This window comes from Nerophis lumbriciformis, linkage group LG18 (genome assembly GCF_033978685.3).
Source record: "Nerophis lumbriciformis linkage group LG18, RoL_Nlum_v2.1, whole genome shotgun sequence".
In the NCBI taxonomy this organism is placed as follows: Eukaryota; Metazoa; Chordata; class Actinopteri; order Syngnathiformes; family Syngnathidae; genus Nerophis; species Nerophis lumbriciformis.
The window spans coordinates 22,808,908-22,832,628 of record NC_084565.2 but is presented as its reverse complement, the minus strand read 5'-3'; the positions used below and the strand labels follow the sequence as shown (position 1 = coordinate 22,832,628).

Genomic DNA, 23,721 nt, shown 5'->3' with positions numbered 1-23,721 from the left:
AAAAAAAAGTTTATGAGTTTGAACATCAAATATGTTGTCTTTGTAGTGCATTCAATTGAATATGGGTTGAAAAGGATTTGCAAATCATTGTATTCCGTTTATATTTACATCGAACACAATTTCCCAACTCATATGGAAGCGGGGTTTGTAATATCTATGGCTTTTCACACACTTAAGTGAATGCCAAGCATACTTGGTCAACAGCCATACAGGTCACACTGAGGGTGGCCGTATAAACAACTTTAACACTGTTACAAATATGCGCCACACTGTGAACCCACACCAAACAAGAATGACAAACACATTTCGGGAGAACATCCGCACCGTAACACAACAGAACAAATACCCAGAACCCCTTGCAGCACTAACTCTTCCGGGACACTACAATATACACCCTCCGCAACCCCCTAAATTTTTTCCATAACTTGAGTTGATTTATTTTGAAAACCTTGTTACATTGTTTAATGTATCCAGCGGGGCATCACAACAAAATTAGGCATAATAATGTGTATAAACTGTATATATCGGTAGATATCGGAATCGGTAATTAAGAGTTGGACAATATCAGAATATTGGATATCGGCAAAAAAGCCATTATCGGACATCTCTAATTGTTATTATTATTACTGACCACGACAACAGTAATTGCAGAGGCTGCATTACTAACTTGCTTGTCGGTGGGTGTCTGCGTCCACAGTGATGGTGGGACTGTCTGAATGGCTAGTCTGCTCCGTGTTGAAGCTGTCAATCCGCGGTCTGTGGCCATGACTGAGAGACAAAAAAGACACAATGTTTAAAGAACTAAATGAAAAATAATGGAAGGTTCTTCCTTACGGCGATATGCCGGAAGGTGTGTAAGCTTCAAAGTTGTAGCAAACGGTGGGCTGGTCAGGTAGCTGCAGGTCTCGGACATGCGCAGCATACTGCTGGCCAGGGTCGTACAGTTTGCTGCTCTCGCAGAGAGTCTGGTAACAGACGGGTAGGGCGACTGTCTGCATGTGCATGAGCTGGTAGTAGGAGATGGTCGCCTGTTGGTCACATTGAGAGATCAGGAAAACAAGAGAACAATAGAATAGTCTTTATTGTCATTGCACATTCAGAACAACAAAATTGCAGATGATCCACCAGCAGCAATGCAAAGACAGACAAGACCAACGTTCCCTCTAAAGGTGCACACCTGCGCAATTGCGCACTGCTCACGCGTCTTCTGCGCACAGCAAATCTATGCCGCGCAAAAAATCAAATCCCACTCTAAACAAAATAAACAAATCGTTTGTTTTGTATGATTTTGCAATGCAACTGTGAGTAACAGGTGACGAAAGGCGGCCACAACAGATAAAACAATGTTTGTCAACACTTAAATTATTGTAACGTCCGTGGAGACACTTAAAGGAGGACAGGAATTCCATCGGTCCCTTTATATAGCAATTGTTTGTCGGCCATAACCACACCAAAACAATGTGTAAAATACTTTTATCTAGCAAAACTGGTCATTGTCTACCGTACAAACCAAGCCAAAAGCAACTCTTTGTCATCTGTTATATCAGTGTTTTTCAACCTTTTTTGAGCCAAGGCACATTTTGTGCGTTGAAAAAATCCAGAGGCACACCACCAGCAGAAATCATTAAAAAAGTCAGTTGACAGTAAAAAGTCGCTGTCGCAATTGTTGGATATGACTTTAAACCATAACCAAGCATGCATCAATATAGCTCTTGTCTCAAAGTAGGTGTACTGTCACCCCTGTCACATCACCCTGTGACTTATTTGGAGTTTTTTGCCGTTTTCCTGTGTGTAGTGTTTTAGTTCTTGTCTTGCGCTCCTATTTTTGTGGCTTTTTCTCTTTTTTTTTGATATTTTCCTGTAGCAGTTTCATGTTTTCCTTTGAGCGATATTTCCCACATCTACTTTGTTTTAGCAATCAAGAATATTTCAGTTGTTTTTATCCTTCTTTGTGGGGACATTGTTGATTGTCATGTCATGTTCGGATGTACGTTGTCTTTGCTCCACAGTAAGTCTTTGCTGTCGTCCAGCATTCTGTTTTTAATTTGTAGCCAATTCAGTTTTAGTTTAGTTCTGCATAGTCATCCCTAAGCTCCAATGCCATAGGGGCACTCACCTTTTGTTTATTTTTGGTTTAAGCATTAGACACCTTTTTTACCTTCACGCTGCCTCCCACTGTTTCCGACATCTACAAAGCAATTAGCTACCTGCTGCCACCTACTGATATGGAAAAGTATTACACGGTTACTCTGCCGAGCTCTAGACAGCACCGACACTCAACAACAACACATCATTTTCAGACTATAATGACTGGTTTGCAAAAAAATATTTTTAACCCAAACAGGTGAAATTAGATCATCTCCCACGGCACACCAGACTGTATCCCACGGCACACTAGTGTGCCGCGGCACAGTGGTTGAAAAACACTGTTATATGAACAGCAGCCGCTTGCTCTCTCTCTCTCTCTCTCACCTGCACCAACACATACACTATGGCAATTAGCCACTGGTGCGTTTATGGCCACACAAAAAGTTGGACAACTCCAACACTACACGTAAAGTGTAAATTTCAGGTTGTTTTACTATGACTCCTCAATCAGTGTGCTTATTCTACTGTCATTTATTAAGAATGTTATTTTTTGGATATTAATCATGAAATTATGTTACAGGACTACATAATTGCTAATAAAAATATTCATGTTACGGACAGAAAGTTAATAAACACTTCATCTCATGCAACATGTGAATGTTTTAAGGGGAACTACATGTGATCTCTGAAAGGGGTACACAATATTTCCAAAGCAGGACCCCCACCCAGACATAAAATATTATAGTGCATAGCTGATTAAAAAAATATATATATCTAAGTGGGCCAAATCACATATATTAGAAAATAATCTCTTGAAATTGACTAGTCACTTGATTATAATACATTTAAATTGTTATGTCAGGTTTGAGACAAATGTGCTGCTGGTACGACCACAGTGTGCACGTCTGTTTTCCACTGAATGCTCAGGGTGTTTGTGCGTTTGCTCACACACATGAAAAATTAGAGGGGACATTGGACAAGACATTTTGTTCACGTTAAAAAAATCTACATATGAAAACATGGAGAAGTGTGGGTTTGGGTTTATTCTGACCGAACGGAGAGTCTGGTCGCTCTGTTTGATGATGTCCTGCAGCTGTTTCAGCACTGTGACCTTGGTCTCCTCCAGCTCACCCATCTGAGTGGTGGCGTCGGCGATGCACGTTCTGTAACTTGCCTCTGCTTCCTCCGCCTATATACACACACACACAATCCATTTTGGCAACAATTTGGTAAAGTTGTTTACATGACAAAATCAGTATATGATGATGTCACATTAAGAGTCAATCATCAATTTTGACAAAGAAAACTGGAGTTAAACGTGATATTTTTCCATTGCTAGAAACCCTTCTAATCTACCCAGCCATGCCAATATTGTTAAAACCAAATGCAAATTCACTCAGTGGTATGTTTCGGTAGTGTTAAGTACAGTCAAACCTATCTCTAGCGAAACACAAAATGTGGTCACTATAAACAGGTGGCCACTATGTACACAGGTAGGCAGCCATTTTGAATTTGCATTGTTGTTTTTTTTGGGACAGTACATTTACATGTGCTTTATCTAGCTGTGTGATTGGGTATTAAAATAGCAATGTGTACGGGGACTTGCTGGGACACCTAAGCCAAATTCTTTGATCAAAGAGAGAGGTCGGGAAACTGTAGAACAAAAAATTGTCAAATCTTTATACCTCCTGTCTGTCTGCTAGTTGGCATGTATCTGAAAGTTCAATAACTGTCTGATATCTGAAATACAGAAATGTGCTATCTTAAATAAGTACATGGTCGAGTTTAGCTTCAACTTAAATGAGTCAACATACCAGCTAGCACATAACTAGACCCATCCATCCATCCATTTTCTACCGCTTATTCCCTTTTGGGGTCGCGAGGGGCGCTGGAGCCTAGACAAATAACACTAATGTGTATTGGCAGCAAAATTCCCCACCTGATTTGCATAACAATTTTATAGATTTTATGCTGCAGCTGTCACATATACTGTAATATTGTACATGGTAATTGTTAAATATTGTATATATGATATACAAACCCCATTTCCATAGGAGTTGGGAAATTGTGTTAGATGTAAATATAAACGGAATACAATGATTTGCAAATCCTTTTCAACCCATATTCAACTGAATGCACTACAAAGACAAGATATTTGATGTTCAAACTCAAACTTTTTTTTTTTTTGCAAATAATTAACCTAGAATTTCATGGCTGCAACATGTGCCAAAGAAGTTGGGAAAGGGCATGTTCACCACTGTGTTACATCACCTTTTCTTTTAACAACACTCAATAAACGATTGGGAACTGAGGAAACTAGTTGTTGAAGCTTTGAAAGTGGAATTCTTTCCCATTCTTGTTTTATGTAGAGCTTCAGTCGTTCAACAGTCCGGGGTCTCCGCTGTCGTATTTTACGCTTCATAATGCGCCACACATTTTCGACGGGTGACAGGTCTGGACTGCAGGCGAGCCAGGAAAGTACCCGCACTCTTTTTTTATGAAGCCACGCTGTTGTAACACGTGCTGAATGTGGCTTGGCATTGTCTTGCTGAAATAAGCAGGGGCGTCAATGAAAAAGAAGGCGCTTAGATGGCAGCATATGTAGTTCCAAAACCTGTATGTACCTTTCAGCATTAATGGTGCCTTCACAGATGTGTAAGTTCCTCATGCCTTGGGCACTAATGCACCCCCATACCCTCACAGATGCTGGCTTTTGAACTTTGCGTCGATAACAGTCTGGATGGTTCGCTTCCCCTTTGGTCCGGATGACACGATGTCAAATATTTCCAAAAACAATTTGAAATGTGGACTCGTCAGACCACAGAACACTTTTCCACTTTGCATGAGTCCGTTTTAGATGATCTCGGGCCCAAAGAAGCCGGCGGCGTTTGTGGATGTTGTTGATAAATGGCTTTCGCTTTGCATAGTAGAGCTTTAACTTGCACTTACAGATGTAGCGACAAACTGTAGTTACTGACAGTGGTTTTCTGAAGTGTTCCTGAGCCCATGTGGTGATATCCTTTAGAGATTGATGTCGGTTTTTGATACAGTGCCGTCTGAGGGATCGAAGGTCACGGTCATTCAATGTTGGTTTCCGGCCATGCAGTTTACGTGGAGTGATTTCTCCAGATTCTCTGAACCTTTTGATGACATTATGGATCGTAGATGTTGAAATCCGTTAAAATTTCTTGCAATTGCACTTTGAGAAACGTTGTTCTTAAACTGTTTGACTATTTGCTTACGCAGTTGTGGACAAAGGGGTGTACCTCGCCCCATCCTTTCTTGTGAAAGACTGAGCATTTTTTGGGAAGCCGTTTTTATACCCAATCATGACACCCACCTGTTCCCAATTAGCCTGCACACCTGTGCGATGTTCCAAATAAGTGTTTGATGAGCATTCCTCAACTTTATCAGTATTTATTGCCACCTTTCCCAACTTCTTTGTCACGTGTTGCTGGCATCAAATTCTAAAGTTAATGATTATTTGCAAAAAAAATATTTTTTTATCAGTTTGAACATCAAATATGTTGTCTTTGTAGCATATTCAACTGAAAATGGGTTGAGGTGGCAATAAATACTGATAAAGTTGAGGAATGCTCATCAAACACATATTTGGAACATCCCACAGGTGTGCAGGCTAATTGGGAACAGGTGGGTGCCATGATTGGGTATAAAAGTAGATTCCATGAAATGCTCAGTCATTCACAAACAAGGATGGGGCGAGGGTCACCACTTTGTCAACAAATGCGTGAGCAAATTGTTGAACAGTTTAAGAAAAAACATTCTCAACCAGCTATTGCAAGGAATTTAGGGATTTCACCATCTACGGTCCGTAATATCATCAAAGGGTTCAGAGAATCTGGAGAAATCACTGCACGTAAGCAGCTAAGCCCGTGACCTTCGATCCCTCAGGCTGTACTGCATCAACAAGCGACATCAGTGTGTAAAGGATATCACCACATGGGCTCAGGAACACTTCAGAAACCCACTGTAAGTAACTACAGTTGGTCGCTACATCTGTAAGTGCAAGTTAAAACTCTCCTATGCAAGGCGAAAACCGTTTATCAACAACACCCAGAAACGCCGCCGGCTTCGCTGGGCCAGAGCTCATCTAACATTGACTGATACAAAGTGGAAAAGTGTTCTGTGGTCTGACGAGTCCACATTTCAAATTGTTTTTGGAAACTGTGGACGTCGTGTCCTCCGGACCAAAGAGGAAAATAACCATCCGGATTGATATAGGCGCAAAGTTGAAAAGCCAGCATGTGTGATGGTATGGGGGTGTATTAGTGCCCAAGACATGGGTCACTTACACATCTGTGAAGGCGCCATTAATGCTGAAAGGTACATACAGGTTTTGGAGCAACGTATGTTGCCATTCAAGCAACGTTACCATGGACGCCCCTGCTTATTTCAGCAAGACAATGCCAAGCCACGTGTTACATCAACGTGGCTTCATAGTAAAAGAGTGCGGGTACTAGACTGGCCTGCCTGTAGTCCAGACCTGTTTCCCATTGAAAATGTGTGGCGCATTATGAAGCCTAAAATACCACAACGGAGACCCCCGAACTGTTGAACAACTTAAGATGTACATCAAGCAAGAATGGGAAAGAATTCCACCAGAGAAGCTTAAAAAATGTGTCTCCTCAGTTCCCAAACGTTTACTGAGTGTTGTTAAAAGGAAAGGCCATGTAACACAGTGGTGAACATGCCCTTTCCCAACTACTTTGGCACGTGTTGCAGCCATGAAATTCTAAGTTAATGATTACTTGCAAATAAAAATGAAGTTTATGAGTTTGAACATCAAATATGTTGTCTTTGTAGTGCATTCAATTGAATATGGGTTGAAAATGATTTGCAAATCATTGTATTCCGTTTATATTTACATCTAACACAATTTCCCAACTCATATGGAATCAGGGTTTGTAGACATATCAGTATATATAATATACTGTACATATATTATGTAAATATTACGTATATATGTTATATTTTATATCGCTATATTTAGTCTATTTATACCTGCATTATCCTTTCCATCCTTACACTTTCCATCATTGTAACTGAGCTACTATGTGGAACAATTTCCCTTGTGGATCATTAAAGTTTGTCTAAGTCTAACAAGTGAAATACTTAGCAATTGTAGAGTAACTACATTACTCAGAAGTCATAGCAGCAGACTGGAACCAGAAGTATAAATGATACTACTTAGAGATGATGTGCTGAGTTGTAAATAAAGAGTTAGTGTGTTGGTGAAAGCTGCCGTTCCTGCATTGTTGAAAAATGCAATAAACATAATACCGGTACTTACCTTTATCACAAACACACTCTTTCGGACTTCTGAAGATTGTAACATACATTTAAGATATGGATATGCTTTTGTGTAAAGGTATGAAAATAAATACAAGCGAAGTATTTATTTTATGGACATCAGAGCAGGCGGGAGTGCATGAAAAGACAAGGGATGACACAGAAGCTACAGGCAGCAGACTCAGCTGTGCTAGCTCTGCAGAGGGGGAAGAGGCTTGCTGAGGCAGCATGTCTGAGAATGACCACAAATGTACAGCCGTCAATGTGTGACGCTGCAAATGACCGACTGTTAAAAATAACTAAAACACAGAGTTCAGAGGCATACAAAACTGTGTTGAAGGTCACGGCCAAATGCATAACCTTATGAATTCACGCTTTGACATGAGTGTCCAACATTCTAACATTTATAAACCAAAAAAGACGAAAATATTCATAAATCCCCTTTGGAAGGAGAAGAAACCCTAGCTACTGCTAAACATTCAACAGGTCTCCAAGGAGAGCCAATAGTGGCCAGGCTTTGTGATAAATTACACCTTAAAGCTGGATAGGATGAGGACTTAGAGTAGATACCTGCTGCTTAGAGAGAGGGAAAAAGCTGTTTGGCGCAGGCACTTGAATTAAGTGTAATAATTTGTATGGCACCGCCCGCCCAGTGCAAATGTTTATGGTAGCAAGCGAGTGTCAAAGTTTAATGCTCTGTCCGATCACGGACCCTCATGCAAGAAAACTTACAAAATGATGGGTAAATGCACAAAAGTCATATAGCAAGTTTTGATATTAGTGGCTGCTATACAGAGTAGAAAAGCTATCATGGTATGCAATATAAGCAGCCATATTAAAGGGGAACATTATCACCAGACCTATGTAAGCGTCAATATATACCTTGATGTTGCAGAAAAAAAGACCATATATTTTTTTTTAACCGATTTCCGAACTCTAAATGGGTGAATTTTGGCGAATTAAATATTCGCTCTCGGAGCGATGACGTCACAACGTGACGTCGCATCGGGAAGCAATCCGCCATTTTCTCAAACACCGGGTCAAAGCAGCTCTGTTATTTTCCGTTTTTTCGACTGTTTTCCGTACCTTGGAGACATCATGCCTCGTCGGTGTGTTGTCGGAGGGTGTAACAACACGAACAGGGACGGATTCAAGTTGCACCAGTGGCCCAAAGATGCGAAAGTGGCAAGAAATTGGACGTTTGTTCCGCACACTTTACCGACGAAAGCTATGCTACGACAGTGATGGCAAGAATGTGTGGATATCCTGCGACACTCAAAGCAGATGCATTTCCAACGATAAAGTCAAAGAAATCTGCCGCCAGACCCCCATTGAATCTGCCGGAGTGTGTGAACAATTCAGGGACAAAGGACCTCGGTAGCACGGCAAGCAATGGCGGCAGTTTGTTCCCGCAGACGAGCGAGCTAAACCCCCCTGGATGTCTTGGCTCACACCGTCCCAAGATGATCAAGAGAAGAATATCGACCCTAGCTTCCCTTGCCTGCTGACATGAGGGTATGTCTGCAGAATATATTAATTGATGAAAATTGGGCTGTCTGCACTCTCAAAGTGCATGTTGTTGCCAAATGTATTTCATATGCTGTAAACCTAGTTCATAATTGTTAGTTTCCTTTAATGCCAAACAAACACATACCAATCGTTGGTTAGAAGGCGATCGCCGAATTCGTCCTCGCTTTCTCCCGTGTCGCTGGCTGTCTTGTCGTTTTCGTCGGTTTCGCTTGCATACGGTTCAAACCGATATGGCTCAATAGCTTCAGTTTCTTCTTCAATTTCGTTTTCGCTACCTGCCTCCACACTACAACCATCCGTTTCAATACATGCGTAATCTGTTGAATCGCTTAAGCCGCTGAAATCCGAGTCTGAATCCGAGCTAATGTCGCTATAGCTTGCTGTTCTATGCGCCATGTTTGTTTGTGTTGGCTTCACTATGTGACGTCACAGAAAAATGGACGGGTGTTTATAATGATGGTTAAAATCAGGCACTTTGAAGCTTTTTTTAGGGATATTGCGTGATGGGTAACATTTTGAAAAAAACTTTAAAAAATATAATAAGCCACTGGGAACTGATTTTTAATGGTTTTAACAATTCTGAAATTGTGATAATGTTCCCCTTTAAACAGGTGACCACAATAGATGTAAAGTGAAGTGAATTATTTTATATAGCGCTTTTCTCGAGAGACTCAAAGCGCTTAACATAGTGAAACCAATTACCCACATCTTTAAGCTCCACTTAAACCAGTGTGGATGGCAGAAGGAGCAAGTGGGTAAAGTGTCTTGCCCAAGTGTCTTGCACGGCCGCTTTACCAACCAAGCCATGGCATCCCATTTCTATTCGGGCTCCAGTACTCTGGTATGCCCTACTTGTAACAGTTAGAGATGCTACTTCAGTAGAAGCATTTAAGTCCCATCTTAAAACTCATTTGTATACTCTAGCCGTTAAATAGATCCCTTTTTTGACCAGTTGATCTGCTCTGCCCCTCTCTCCTGTGTGGAGAGGTTATCAGAGGACCGCGGATCAGCCTCCACGGAGGAGGCGCAAGCTATTCCAAGTTGGGACCCGGGGTGGACCACTCTTCTGTGAATCAGACTTGTCTCCATTCAAGATGACCCTCTGCTGGTCTACCAATGGACTGGTTTTTCACATTACAATGTTGAGAGACCACTACTTATGCATCAGTCAGTGATGTCTCGGTGCCCCGACTTGTCTACATGCAAGAGGATCCCCTGCTGGCCCCACTATGGACTGGACTCCCATTATTAACTGTATCCACTCGGCATCCATTGCACCAGTCACCCAAGGGGGGGTCCCCACATCTGTGGTCACTTCCAGGGTTTCATGTTGTTCTCTTGGGTTGAGTTTTTTCTTGCCCTGATGTGGGATCTGAGCCAAGGAAGTAGTTGTGGCTTGTGCAGCCCATTGAGACATTTGTGATTAAGGACTATATAAGTAAACTTTGATTGATTGATTGATCCCATTATATAGACTAGGCTTATGATATTACTTTCTATCTGGAATTTTGTGGCTCCTATCGGCAAATGACGGCCATAGACAGCTAGCCTCTAACACAGGTTTGACTGTACCTTGTTGCGAGCCTCTTCCTCCAATCGCTTCTTTTTGTCCAACGACTTGGCCGTGGCTCCCGTTCCCTCCTCCTCGGCTCGGCTGGCAGCCGCTTTGGCATTATAGTCCTCACAACGGGCTAGGTAAGCTTGTTTGGCCTTCCGCAGGTTGGACTCAGAGTCCATCTGAATAGAGATGCATGTCAGTTTCGAGAGTGGTCTATTCCATCGAGACAAATTGTGTTAAAAGGACATACCAGCCTTCTCTTTGCTCGAATCCAGTGCTCCTTGATTTCCTTCCGCCTTTTCTCGTGCTCCTGCTTGCGCTGCACCAGCAGCTGCACAAAAACAAGATGGTGGATGCATACAATAAAGATCTGCTTTTCAAACACCACACGCAAAGTGTTAAGAACAAACGGAAGTGACCTGGATGAAGGTCTGGTTGTGCAGGGTGGTGCTGGCCTGCTGGAGTCCCAAACTGAGCTCTTGGTCCTGTTCTAGAGCCAGAGAGTAGATGGAGAAGAGGGGCATGTGGGGCTGGAGGTAGCAAGCAGTAATGTTAGGTTATTGACTGCACAGGAATTCAAATGTCATACTGCATCGTTAAGTGGCTCACATGTGTTATGCTGTGCTTGCAGGAGTGGTATAATCTCTGAAGACCTTTGGAGAACTCCATCTCTGGTGGAAGAGATAAACTCTGAATTCACAAAGAGTGAAGAGTGTACCGCTCCGGACTTGGGCGCAATTCCCCCTCCCTTTCCTGGCCCGGTCTCATTCTAAACATTCATGCCATGGCCCAACCTTACTGCCATTTCAAAAAAACTTGATGGACTCTTAATTGGAGTCGTATTTATTTGGTAAATACTGTCTTTATTGCAAATACTAATATGGTTGCAGGCAACGTTCCCTCTAAGGCAGTGGTTCTGAAATGGGGGTACGCGTACCCCTGGGGGTACTTGTAGGTATGCCAAGGGGTACGTGAGATTTTTTTTAAATATTCTAAAAATAGCAACAATTCAAAAATCCTTTATAAATATATTTATTGAATAATACTTCAACAAAATATGAATGTAAGTTCATAAACTGAACATCAAATCAAGTAGGCTATTCCATTCATTACAATGCAACAATGTAATGAATGCAATAGGAGTTCAGTGTTGACAGCTAGGTTTTTTGTGGACATGTTCCATAAATATTGATGTTAAAGATTTCTTTTTTTTTGAAGAAATGTTTAGAGTTAAGAAATGTTTAGAGTTAATCCCCAAAGAAAGCACTTTAAGTTGATGATTACTTCTATGTGTAGAAATCTTTATTTATAATTGAATCACTTGTTTATTTTTCAACAAGTTTTTAGTTATTTTTATGTTTTTTTCCAAATAGTTCAAGAAAGACCACTACAAATGAGCAATATTTTGCACTGTTATACAATTTAATAAATCAGAAACTGATGGCATAGTGCTGTATTTTACTTCTTTATCTCTTTTTTTCAACCAAAAATTCTTTGCTCTGATTAGGGGGTACTTGAATTAAAAAAATGTTCACAGGGGGTACATCACTGAAAAAAGGTTGAGAACCACTGCTCTAAGGTGCACACCTGCGCAATTGCGCACTGCTCACGCGTCCTCTGCGCACAGCAAATCTATGCCGCGCAAAAAATCAAATCCCACTCTAAACAAAATAAACAAATCGTTTGTTTTGTATGATTTTGCAATGCAACTGTGAGTAACAGGTGATGAAAGGCGGCCACAAATGATAAAACAATGTTTGTCAACACTTAAATTATTGTAACGTCTGTGGAGACAGAGGAGGACAGGAATTCCATCTGTCCCTTTATTTAGCGAAATTGTTTGTCGGCCATAACCACACCAAAACAATGTGTAAAATACTTTTATCTAGCAAAACTGGTCGTTGTCTACCGTACAAACCAAGCCAAAAGCAACTCATTGTCATCTGTTATATCAACAGCAGCCGCTTGCTCTCTCTCTCACCTGCACCAACACATACACTATGGCAATTAGCCACTGGTGCGTTTATGGCCACACAAAAAGTTGGACAACTCCAACACTACACGTAAAGTGTAAATGTCAGGTCATTTTACTATGACTCCTCAATCAGTGTGCTTATTCTACTGTCATTTATTAAGAATGTTATTTTTTGGATATTAATCATGAAATGATGTTACAGGGCTACATAATTGTTAATAAAAATATTTATTTTACGGACAGAAAGTTAATAAACACTTCATCTCATGCAACATGTGAATGTTTTAAGGGGAACTAAATGTGATCTCTGAAAGGGGTACACAATCTTTCCAAAGCAGGACCCCCACCCAGGCATAAAATACTATAGTGCATAGCTGATTAAAAAATATATATATCTAAGTGGGCCAAATCACATATATTAGAAAATAATCTCTTGAAATTGACTAGTCACTTGATTATAATAATAAGACATTTAAATTGTTATGTCAGGTTTGAGACAAATGTGCTGCTGGTATGACCACAGTGTGCACGTCTGTATTCCACTGAATGCTCAGGGTGTTTGTGCATTTGCTCACACACATGAAAAATTAGAGGGAACATTGGTTGCAGGTGAGCAAGCGTGTTGTGGTTTTGACTTTTGGAACATTTTTAGTCTTTGTATTTCATTTAAGTTATGAATTGTGCAAGTTATCTTTAAGATTTTTACCTTTAGTACCTGAACTTACGAGCGTAATTGGTTCTCTGACAGAGCTCTTAACTCAAAAACACTTGTAGCTCAAATCAACGTCTCCCACTGAATTGAACTGAAATCATTTAAATTGGTGCTTGCCCCGACCCCTTCAAAACAACATGTAAACATGCATTTTAAAAAGAAAGACACTTTTAAAAATAATGGATAGAAAAATGAAACAAATTGTACTACAAACCACTACAGCGAGCAGACTTGATCGGTATCTCTGTCAAACATCATCAGTAGCTTTTTCATCCATATTACCATGGATACATGTTTGCCGTTTACATATTATTAAAAAAATCTTGGCTGGTGTTTTCATTTTGCTTCAGTATGGTGCAGAGGAGACTAGCACTAGCTTTGCTGAATTGGCGCCGTGCTTGGTCAGTCATGTTTTTGATCATTTATCTCTTTAATTCAATTAATATCATTCATCCACTTCCTCTTCTCAACAATCTCCTTTCGCACTTTCTTCTTTCCCATGGTTGGAAAATGTTCTTGTATTAGGATTTTTTTCCGTAACTTTGGACTTTTTTCCAGTAACTTATGTTTTTTCTTTTTAACTTGGTAATTGCCACTCTTATAGCCAGACACAAATGTTCTATAATAGAGTTGACCCTAAAAGTGGATGCCGTTTATGCGCTGTGAAATCAGAAGATCCAAATGATCTGTGTATCATTTGTTTTCCATTTAGAAATAAACAAAACCAATGTCACTTTTATTGAGTGTACGGTAATTTGTTAAACCACTAAAAACCAAATAAAACGTATTTTTTCCAAAAGTATCATCTATTAAATTGAAAATTAAGCAAACTGATAAAAAGTGTTTGAACTCAATGTTTGTGAATCTTTAGCCGAGTTCACCCGGAAAAAGTTTGTATGCAGATTTGTTTGGATAGGTCCGGTTGCTGCCAGGTGGTCAATATTTCGGCGTGTTTTGCCGCTTTTCACAACCATGCAATTAAGTCAGCAAAAGCCCCCAAAAACAAAAACAATCAAACGGATTTAAAATAAGTATTGAATTTCAATTGTTTTCATTTTTATTGAATTTTTTTTTTTTTTTAATTTTATGGGATTCTGATTATCGTATTTTCCGCACTATAAGGCGCACCTAAAAACCTCCAATTTTCTCAAAAGCTGACAGTGCGCCTTAGAATCCGGTGCGCCTTATATATGGACCAATATTGAGCCACAACAGGTCTCGCAACTACGGTAAGCAGCCGCTGACTTCATTTTCCCCCGTAGAAGAAGCGCGCGGTGCATGCTGGGATATATGACTGCGCGAGGCGTGCCGTTTCATTTCCATTTGTGTGTTTATGTAAAGACCCCGAAATGGCTCCTATTAAGAGACACGCTTACGATGCATAGTTTAAACTCAAGGCGTTCAGTCACGCAGTAGAACACGGGAATAGAGCAGCAGCGAGAGAATTTAACATTAACGAATCAATGGTGCGGAAGTGGAGGAAGCAACAAGATGACCTGCGCCAAGTAAAGAAGACTAAACAGAGTTTCCGAGGGAACAAAGCGAGATGGCTACAGTTGGAGGACAAACTCCAACAGTGGGTTGTTGAACACTGTAGCGTTTATTCTATGCGCCTTATAATGCGGTGCGCCTTATATATGAACAAAGTTTTAAAATAGGCCATTCATTGAAGGTGCACCTTATAGTGCGGAAAATACGGTATCTTATATTTATTCAGCCATCCATTTCTGGCTATCTTAATTAAGGCTCCATATTTACTACAGCACTTTTGCATTTTTCAGACATTGGTAACGTACCCAGCGAGGTTCTCTTTTCAACATAACTGATCAGATCCTTCATGTATTTGGAAATGGTTTTGGCGTACTGCAAAGCAGAGTCAACGCCACCCTCGCTGCGCTGGAGGATTCTGTCCACTCCCTCGATGCTGCCTGCATGAAGGAAGCATGATGACTTTTGCACTACTGGTCAAAAGGAAAATGTATAAAAAAAAGGTATGCAGAACAATGCACCAGTTCTAGCATTATGTGAAAGCAGAGTTGATGTCTTTGTTTTATTGACATAAAATATTGAATTTCATTTTGATGAAATAAAATAAAAGTAGCGCAAGGCAATGTTGCCTACCCATGTCCTCAGAGTTCCCCCCCAGCTGGCCACTATCTTGGGTTGAAGCGCCATACAGGTTCTCCATGGACTGCACAGAACAAACAATGGTCATGAATGATAAGAACACACTCGCAGTCAACTAAAATGTTTGGAGGCAGATGGGAAAGACGCTCACCCGACTTTTGTCAGTGGGCAGCAATGACAGCAGTGTGCTGCTGTCCACCTCGCCCATCAGCAGCTCAGACACACTAGACAGAATCACATACTACATTTACTGTATATATTTAAGTAATGATGTGATGAGAGAGAGTTCCTGCATACATGGTAACAGTCTAAAACCATAGCAAATTGCCTATAATAGTCTAGCTTTATATTTCAGCCTTGGTGGAGGTCTGTGCTTGTTTTTTTTTTGTATCAGATTTTTCAGAGAGAGCCATTGCAATAAAAAGGCAGAAGCATAAAGTGGAAACATCATTTGACTGTAAACAATGCTGAGTAGATGAGGAAACAGACCCATCAGACATTTCAACTGTGTGACAGTTCACTTCCTCTTACAACTCTTGACAGTTACTCTACATATGAACACATGTGACTGCCTTCTGCCCAAACACAAATACAGCTTTCTAAAAAAGTAAGACTGATTCAGTTCATGTCAAATGTGCTGTATGTAATTTTGCTTTTCCTCTTAAAGTGCAAATATAAAGAATATTTGACAGATCATCTCCAACGCCTTACATTTTGCGTCTAACCGTACAAGAAAACCACTTCCTGTTTTCTGCTCTTACACTTATGCAAATGTGTCACCATTTACGCACTTCTCTGTCTCAATCTCACACACACACGCACACGCACACGCACACGCACACACACTTTATAGATTGAACACAAATCATGAAGAAGGGACATAATGAAACAGTTCAAAGATTTAAGCAACATTACAGTGACTTACTTGCTGCTAAAAGCAACTGCAATGGTCTCAATCGCCTTCTCAAAGTCTTTTTTGTCCAAGTCGTTGTAGGCCTCATAGTGGAAGCCTACAAAAGTTCAACCGTAAATAGTACTAATGTATCATGAGAAAAACAGATGTTTTAGTATATATTTTTGCAGATGTGTGTATCAGGGAACACACTACAAATAAAATAAGATGTAAATCCAATCACATAAATGACTAGATTATTCAAGAAAAAAAACTATGTACATTTAAATAAAATTTGCATGGCATGGAATTTTTTTAATTTTGCCTGTCATTCACAATCCTTATGTAAGACAAGATCACATGTTATTTTAATTATTTTTTTAAAATTCTAATCCGTAATACACTGCTCAAAAAAATTAAAGGAACACTTTGAAAACACATCAGATTTCAAAGGTGAAAAAAAAATTGTCGGATATCTATACTGATATGGACAGTTTAATGTCTCAGGAACAAAAGGATGCCACATCTTTTGATGGTATTACAAGTTTTCAGCCTACAGAGGGCTCAGTATATAGACACCCCAAAAATCAAAGTGAAAAAATTATGTGGCAGGCTCGTCCATTTTGCCTAAATTCAATTTCTGCAACTCAAAATTATTTTCAATATCTTGTGTGGCCCCCGCGTGCTTGTATGCATGCTTGACAACGTCGCGGCATGCTCCTAATGAGACGACGGATGGTGTCTTGTGGGATGTCCTCCCAGATCTGTCTAAGGGCATCAGTGAGCTCCTGTAAAGTCTGAGGAGCAACCTGGCGGCGTCTGATGGACCGAAACATTATGTCCCAGAGGTGTTCTATCGGGTTTAGATCAGGTGATCGTGAGGGCCATTCAATTGTGTCAATTCCTTCATCCTCCAGATACTGTCTGCATACTCTTGCCACTTGAGGCCGGGCATTGTCGTGGACCAGGAAGAACCCAGGACCTACTGCACCAGCGTAGTGTCTGACCATGGGTGCAAGGATTTCCTCCCGATACCTAATGGCAGTTAGACTGCCAGTCTCTCGCCTGTAGAGGTCTGTTCGTCCCTCCATGGAAATGCCTCCCCAGACCATCACTGACCCACCACCGAACGGGTCATGCTGAATGATGTTGCAGGCAGCATAGCGCTCTCCTTGGCTTCTCCAGACCCTTTCACGTCTATCACAGGTGCTCAGGGTAAACCTGCTCTCATCTGTGAAAAGCACAGGGCGCCAGTGGCGGACTTGCCAATTCTGGTGTTCTATGGCAAATGCCAATCGAGCTCCACAGTTCTGACCATTGAGCACAGGGCACACTACAGGACGTCGTGCCCTGAGGCCACCCTCATGAAGTCTGTTTGGGCAGAGACATTCACACCAGGAGCCTGCTGGAGGTCATTCTGTAGGGCTCGGGCAGTGCTCAACCTGTTGCTCCTTGCACAAAGCAGCAGATATCGGTCCTGCTGATGGGCTGAGGACCGTCTACAGCCCTGTCCAGCTCTCCTAGAATAACTGCCTGTCTCCTTGAATCTCCTCCATGCTCTGGAGATTGTACTGGGAGACACATCAAATCTTCTTGCAACAGCACGCATGGATGTGCCATCCTGGAGGAGTAGGACAATCTGCGCAACTTCAGGAGGGTTAAGAAATCGCTTCATGGTCCCAGTCGTGATAATGACTCGAGCTAAAGCCAACACTTGTGGAAAAACAGTTAAAAAAGATCAAGAGGGAGGAACTTGAAATGGCCTCCACCTGCAAAACCAGTCCTGTTTTGGGGGCCATCTCGTTGTTGCCCCTCTAGTGCACCTGTTGTTAATTCCATCAACACCAATGCAGCTGAAACTGATTAACAACCCCCTCTGCCACGTACCTGACCAAAACCTTATCAGAAAAGTGCAATTGAATTCATGCCATACCCTGATAAAAAACTGTTCCTTTAATTTTTTTGAGCAGTGTAGTATGAGGTGGCTAACAATGTAGCTAATGGTAGTACACTATTCCGCCCGTAAAGCTATCTAAAAACAGAAAGAAAAAAACCGTCAATACTTGATTTACATCTTGTGACCTGAATATTTACCGAGTATTAGCGATATTGTTATTTTAAGCACAAACACAGACACAACATTTTAGTAGCGCCGTGATCACAGATAGGTAACTAACTTTTGCGGCTATATTGACATTTTGTGCAAGTGAGCTGGTGCATCGCCTCGGAGTTGGTGAAAGTTAATTCTAGATTATAAATCCTGCCTCTCACCTGGATAGTAGAAGGTTGTGGCCATAAACCGAGAAGTTGGTCAACTTTGACATCCAACTTAGACCGCGAAATGGTAAAATTGACACGACGCTCGTTTGAGGCACTTTTTTTTTTAACCAGCGTGAGTGTTAGATTCATTATTCTAAACGGGAAGATATGAACACCCCATCAGTCGGCATTCTAGCGAGGGCACACATTGTATACAGTAAGTGAGTTTTATTGTGTTCATAGTTGTATTTCTTATTCAGCAATTAGCAGTACTGCTAAATGATGCTTAGTGTTTCACTGAAGCGGGATCTGTTTTTTACTCAGCTTTTAAAACCTACAACTCATCATCCTCATATTAAGGCTCAAAATATAAGGTTCCGGATCATAATTTAGTCATAAAAGTAGTCATTGTTGTCTCTCACAAAGTCTGCCATGAGTACCGGATTTTTCGGACTATAAGTCGCAGTTTTTTTCATAGGCTCCAGTGCGACTTATATATGTTTTTTTCCTTCTTTATTATGCATTTTCGGCAAGTGCGACTTATACTCCGGTGCGACTTATACTCCGAAAAATACGGTAGTAGTAGTGTCGTTAAAGGGAAAAGCAACTGTTGTGATGCATCTGTGAAATTAATACTTAGACTTCCTTTTTATTGTCATTCAAATTTGACCTTTACAGTACAGATAAGAACAAAATTTCCTTGCATTAGCATAGCAGAACCTCCAGATTCTGTAACAGCTTCTTCCCTCAGGCCGTAAGACTCTTGAACGCATCATAATAATCCCCTCAATTCCCCCCAAAAATGGATTAACTTGCTGGAATATACGCCGCTGTATGCTTGAAATTACCAAAATACGTAAATATTAAATGTTATTTTGAATGTGCCTTTTACTACATTACATATATACCTAGAAGATGGAAGTTTGGATATTTTTTAGAGCGCTTAATAGGCGGAATAAAGCGACTCCCATCGTTAGCTGACTTTTGTTAGCGTTTATTTACACATTAGAATGCTTTAAAAAAATGTGTGCTTGTCTCACATAAGGATTGTGAATAATAGGCAAAATTCCAAAATAAGTGCAGTTCTCTTTTAAGATAACCACAACCCTAAAAGACATCCCCAATTATGGTGTGGTATATTATGTACACGTATGATAAAAGTACACAACAATCATGTATCCAGTGTTAAATTCTATGTACCATGCCTAAGCCAGGCTATTAAAAAATAGCAATAAAATTAAACATGTTTTTTGGGTCACTGGCCTTTGACTTTGGATATTAGTTTTCCTGCAGCAGTTAGGATCTCCACAGTGTTCAGGAAGGGGTATGTGTTGATGACCTGCCGCAACACGCGCAGCACCTCGCCCAGACATTCGTGGGCTACGGGTCGCTGATTCTCAGTACCTGGAACACAATGGCAGGACACAGTTCACCCTCCGACCTACTCTTTCAAATTTTCAGGAGAAAAAGGCAAAACAATGCATTACATCAGCATTTATTTCACACTTTCATCATTTCAGTCAGCAGCAAAGAAATAATTATATAGGTGTATTTTTCTTTTTCTTTGGCTTTCCGTGACACTATTTGTTGATAGAACAATAGTAAGAGATGGCCAGTAGTTATAAAGACTGAGCAAAAAAGGAGAATTTGTTAAAAGTGTTCTACTATTAAGGCACTTCATTCTGTTGGCTTAATAGGACTAAGTACCGAGCAGCTTTTTGTCAACCACAGACTTTGAGGGATTGGATTGGATCTTCTGTGACTAGTGACTAGTATTTGCATTAGGGCTGGACGAGTTGGAGGAAAAACATAATTCATATATTTCTTTCCAAAATTAAGATTGTGATTTGAGTTGCGATTTTTATATTTTATACATATGAATGCATAAAACTGCAAAAATACAGAGTGAAGGAAGACATGGTAGACTGTCAATCTACATCCTTGTCTCAAGATGCCACACATTAGAACAAAGTGCAATAATGTACCGTATTTTTCAGAGTATAAGTCGCACCTGCCGAAAATGCATAATAAAAAAAGAAAAAAAACATATATAAGTTGCAGTGGAGTATAAGTCGCATTTTTGGGGGAAATTTATTTGATAAAACCCAACACTAAGAATAGACATTTGAAAGGCAATTTAAAATAAATAAAGAATAGTGAACAACAGGCTGAATAAGTGTACGTTATATGAGGCATAAATAACCAACTGAGAACGTGCCTGGTATGTTAACGTAACATATTATGGTAAGAGTCATTCAAATAACTATAACATATAGAACATGCTATACGTTTACCAAACAATCTGTCACTCCTAATCGCTAAATCCCATGAAATCTTATAAGTCTAGTCTCTTACGTGAATGAGCTAAATAATACTATTTGATATTTTACGGTAATATGTTAATAATTTCGCACATAAGTCGCTCCTGAGTATAAGTCGCACCCCCGGCCAAACTATGAAAAAAACTGCGACTTATAGTCCGAAAAATACGGTACTTTCAAAAATGTTTGGCTTTAAGCAAACAAAACTCCGAGCTTGTCCACATCATGCTTTCTGAAGTGAAACAATAACCGATAAAAACTACACAGTGTTTATAATGTAATGTAATCATAACATATAACAATATTGCAAGTAATAATTTATTTCACATTGTAGAATTGTTTACTATTGTACTGTGTTTGGAAGGTAAATAACTTTGTTATCCTAACTAAACAAAAATATAAAACAAACTAATTTCTGTAAGCAAACATTTAACTAAATATAGAACATCTTAAAAGAGCATTTTTTTTCCCAGCTGGAAGAACTAGGTCGGGTTGTCTTTTTTTGTTGGAGTCACGAGAGCATAGCATTCTCGCTGGTTCGTCGGTGTCGATGGGCTCACATTGCCCATCCAATTTGAAGCTGAAATATTACCACAAGAAATATTTTTTTCTTCCTAATTTTTGTTGCTTTGCGGAACTTCTCACTGGCGAGTCGCCAGGCTCTCTCTGTACGTGTGTCTAAAGCTGGCTGCCTTGCTCTCCGCTCATCAAGGCAAAGATTGTGGATAACTGAAGAGTGCTCACTGCGTTCAGTTAATTTCTACTGTAAAAGAAACGTGCTAAAAGTACTGCAAGGGTTGCAAAGAGTGAGACGTCTTTCTCCCTGTTTGAAGCGAGAGACAAATGTGAGGCTCAACAATTTTGTTTGTCACTTGGTGGAAAAAAACAAAACATTGCACTAATTAAAGTCTCTTGTCTATTAATCGCGCAGCCCTAATTTGCTTCCCATCTGCTTGTGGTGTTTCACATCAAAGCACTGTGAGAAGCAGTGGCGTGCTATGTTAGGGTGTGGTGAGCTGCCGAAGTATCTAACTTTTCAAATACAATTAACTTGTGTTGGGAATATACAGTAGTACTGTGGCAGTGTCCTCCTGTTCTGCTGCAGAGCATTAGAACAGTCAGAGGGTCAAAAATAGAGATGTCCGATAATATCGGACTGCCGATATTATCGGTCGATAAATACTTTAAAATGTAATATCGGAAATGATCGGTATCGGTTTCAAAAAGTAAAATGTATGACTTTTTAAAACGCCGCTGTACGGAGTGGTACACGGACGTAGGGAGAAGTACAGATCAGTTGCGTCTCCCAGTCATACTTGCCAACCCTCCTGATTTTCCCAGGAGACTCCCGAATTTTAGTGCCCCTCCCGAAAATCTCCCGGGGCAACCATTCTCACGAATTTCTCCCGATTTCCACCCAGACAACAATATTGGGGGCGTGCCTTAAAAGGCACTGCATTTGCGTGCCGGCCCAATCACATGACATTTACGGCTTTTAACACACACAAGTGAATGCAAGGCAAAATTGGTCAACAGCCATACAGGTCACACTGAGGGTGGCCGTATAAACAACTTTAACACTGTTAAAAATATGCCCAACACTGTGAACCCACACCAAACAAGAATGACAAACATTTCGGGGGAACATCCGCACCGTAACACAACATAAACACAACAGAACAAATACCTAGAACCCCTTGCAGCACTAACTCTTCCGGGACACTGGTCACACTGAGGGCGGCCGTATAAACAACTTTAACACTGTTACAAATATGCCCAACACTGTGAACCCACACCAAACAAGAATGACAAACATTTCGGGAGAACATCCCCACCGTAACACAACATAAACACAACGGAACAAATACCCAGAACCCCTTGCAGCACTAACTCTTCCGGGACTCTACAATATACACCCCCCGCTACCCAAAAACCCCGCCCACCTCAACCTCCTCATGCTCTCTCAGGGAGAGCATGTCCCTAATTCCAAGCTGCTGTTTTGAGGCATGTTAAAAAAAAATAATGCACTTTGTGACTTCAATAATAAATATGGCAGTGCCATGTTGGCATTTTTTTCCATAACTTGAGTTGATTTATTTTGGAAAACCTTGTTACATTGTTTGATGCATCCAGCTGGGCATCACAACAGAATTAGGCATAATAATGGGTTAATTCCACGACTGTATATATCGGTATCTGTTGATATCGGAATCGGTAATTAAGAGTTGGACAATATCGAAATATCGGCAAAAAAGCCATTATCGGACATCACTAGTCAAAAAGGCCAGAGTTTGTAACATTGCAGCTTTGAAGTTAGTGGAAAGAAAATGAGTCGCCACTAACAAATACAGGTATATCTACACAGTAATGGTTTGTCACTAGAAGTGCCGGTGCTCTGTCGAATTTGGCTCCATCCTCGAAAAAAACTACCAGTAGCATTCTCACGCTGTAATTTCCTACATGCTTACCGTCAGTTATTATACAATGTCAACTTTGTCACGCTTTGTCTTTATGCTTGCTGGTCAGAAGATACAATGAAAGAACATTTAAAATCACTACTTACTTGTACAAGAGGTAGCTGTTCTATTCAAGGCAAATATTTGAAATATTTGCAATGTGCGCATGCTCAGGAGCGTTGGGGAGTAGACATCGACAGGTAGCAGAACACCGGAAAAAAAAATGTATTCACATCCAAATCGCGATTCTTTTTTATTACGAGTCTGAAACGATTCCAAATTTTTAAGAATCATTTTTCAAAATACAGTTTGTAGGCCATCGATGATATACGCCTGCCAAGAGGCTCTTTTGTAACCTATAACCGGTTTTGAAAATGTTTTATTATAATTTGTTTACCAAATATGTAAGAATCGGTTTAAAAAGAGAATTGATTCTGTATCATCACCGCAACAATCAGAATCGAATCGTGAGCTGTTGTAAAATTCACATCCC

At 40.4% G+C, this 23,721-nt stretch overlaps 1 protein-coding gene across 7 annotated transcripts in view; it reads right to left on the bottom strand.

Annotated features, from left to right (window-relative positions):
* arhgap45b (Rho GTPase activating protein 45b) overlaps positions 1 to 23,721 on the bottom strand; it is a 50,302-nt gene that overhangs the window by 10,217 nt on the left and 16,364 nt on the right. For all 7 annotated transcript variants that reach the window (XM_061977855.2, XM_061977853.2, XM_061977852.2 and 4 more), the window contains exons 4-15: positions 19,715 to 19,855; positions 16,226 to 16,310; positions 15,452 to 15,524; positions 15,295 to 15,364; positions 14,970 to 15,101; positions 11,096 to 11,157; positions 10,906 to 11,016; positions 10,737 to 10,817; positions 10,501 to 10,665; positions 3,140 to 3,277; positions 835 to 1,028; positions 668 to 768 (exon numbers count right to left, since the gene is read on the bottom strand). In XM_061977855.2, the coding sequence (XP_061833839.1) occupies positions 668 to 768; positions 835 to 1,028; positions 3,140 to 3,277; positions 10,501 to 10,665; positions 10,737 to 10,817; positions 10,906 to 11,016; positions 11,096 to 11,157; positions 14,970 to 15,101; positions 15,295 to 15,364; positions 15,452 to 15,524; positions 16,226 to 16,310; positions 19,715 to 19,855 (1,353 nt within the window). The remainder of the gene's footprint in view (positions 1 to 667; positions 769 to 834; positions 1,029 to 3,139; positions 3,278 to 10,500; positions 10,666 to 10,736; positions 10,818 to 10,905; positions 11,017 to 11,095; positions 11,158 to 14,969; positions 15,102 to 15,294; positions 15,365 to 15,451; positions 15,525 to 16,225; positions 16,311 to 19,714; positions 19,856 to 23,721) is intronic.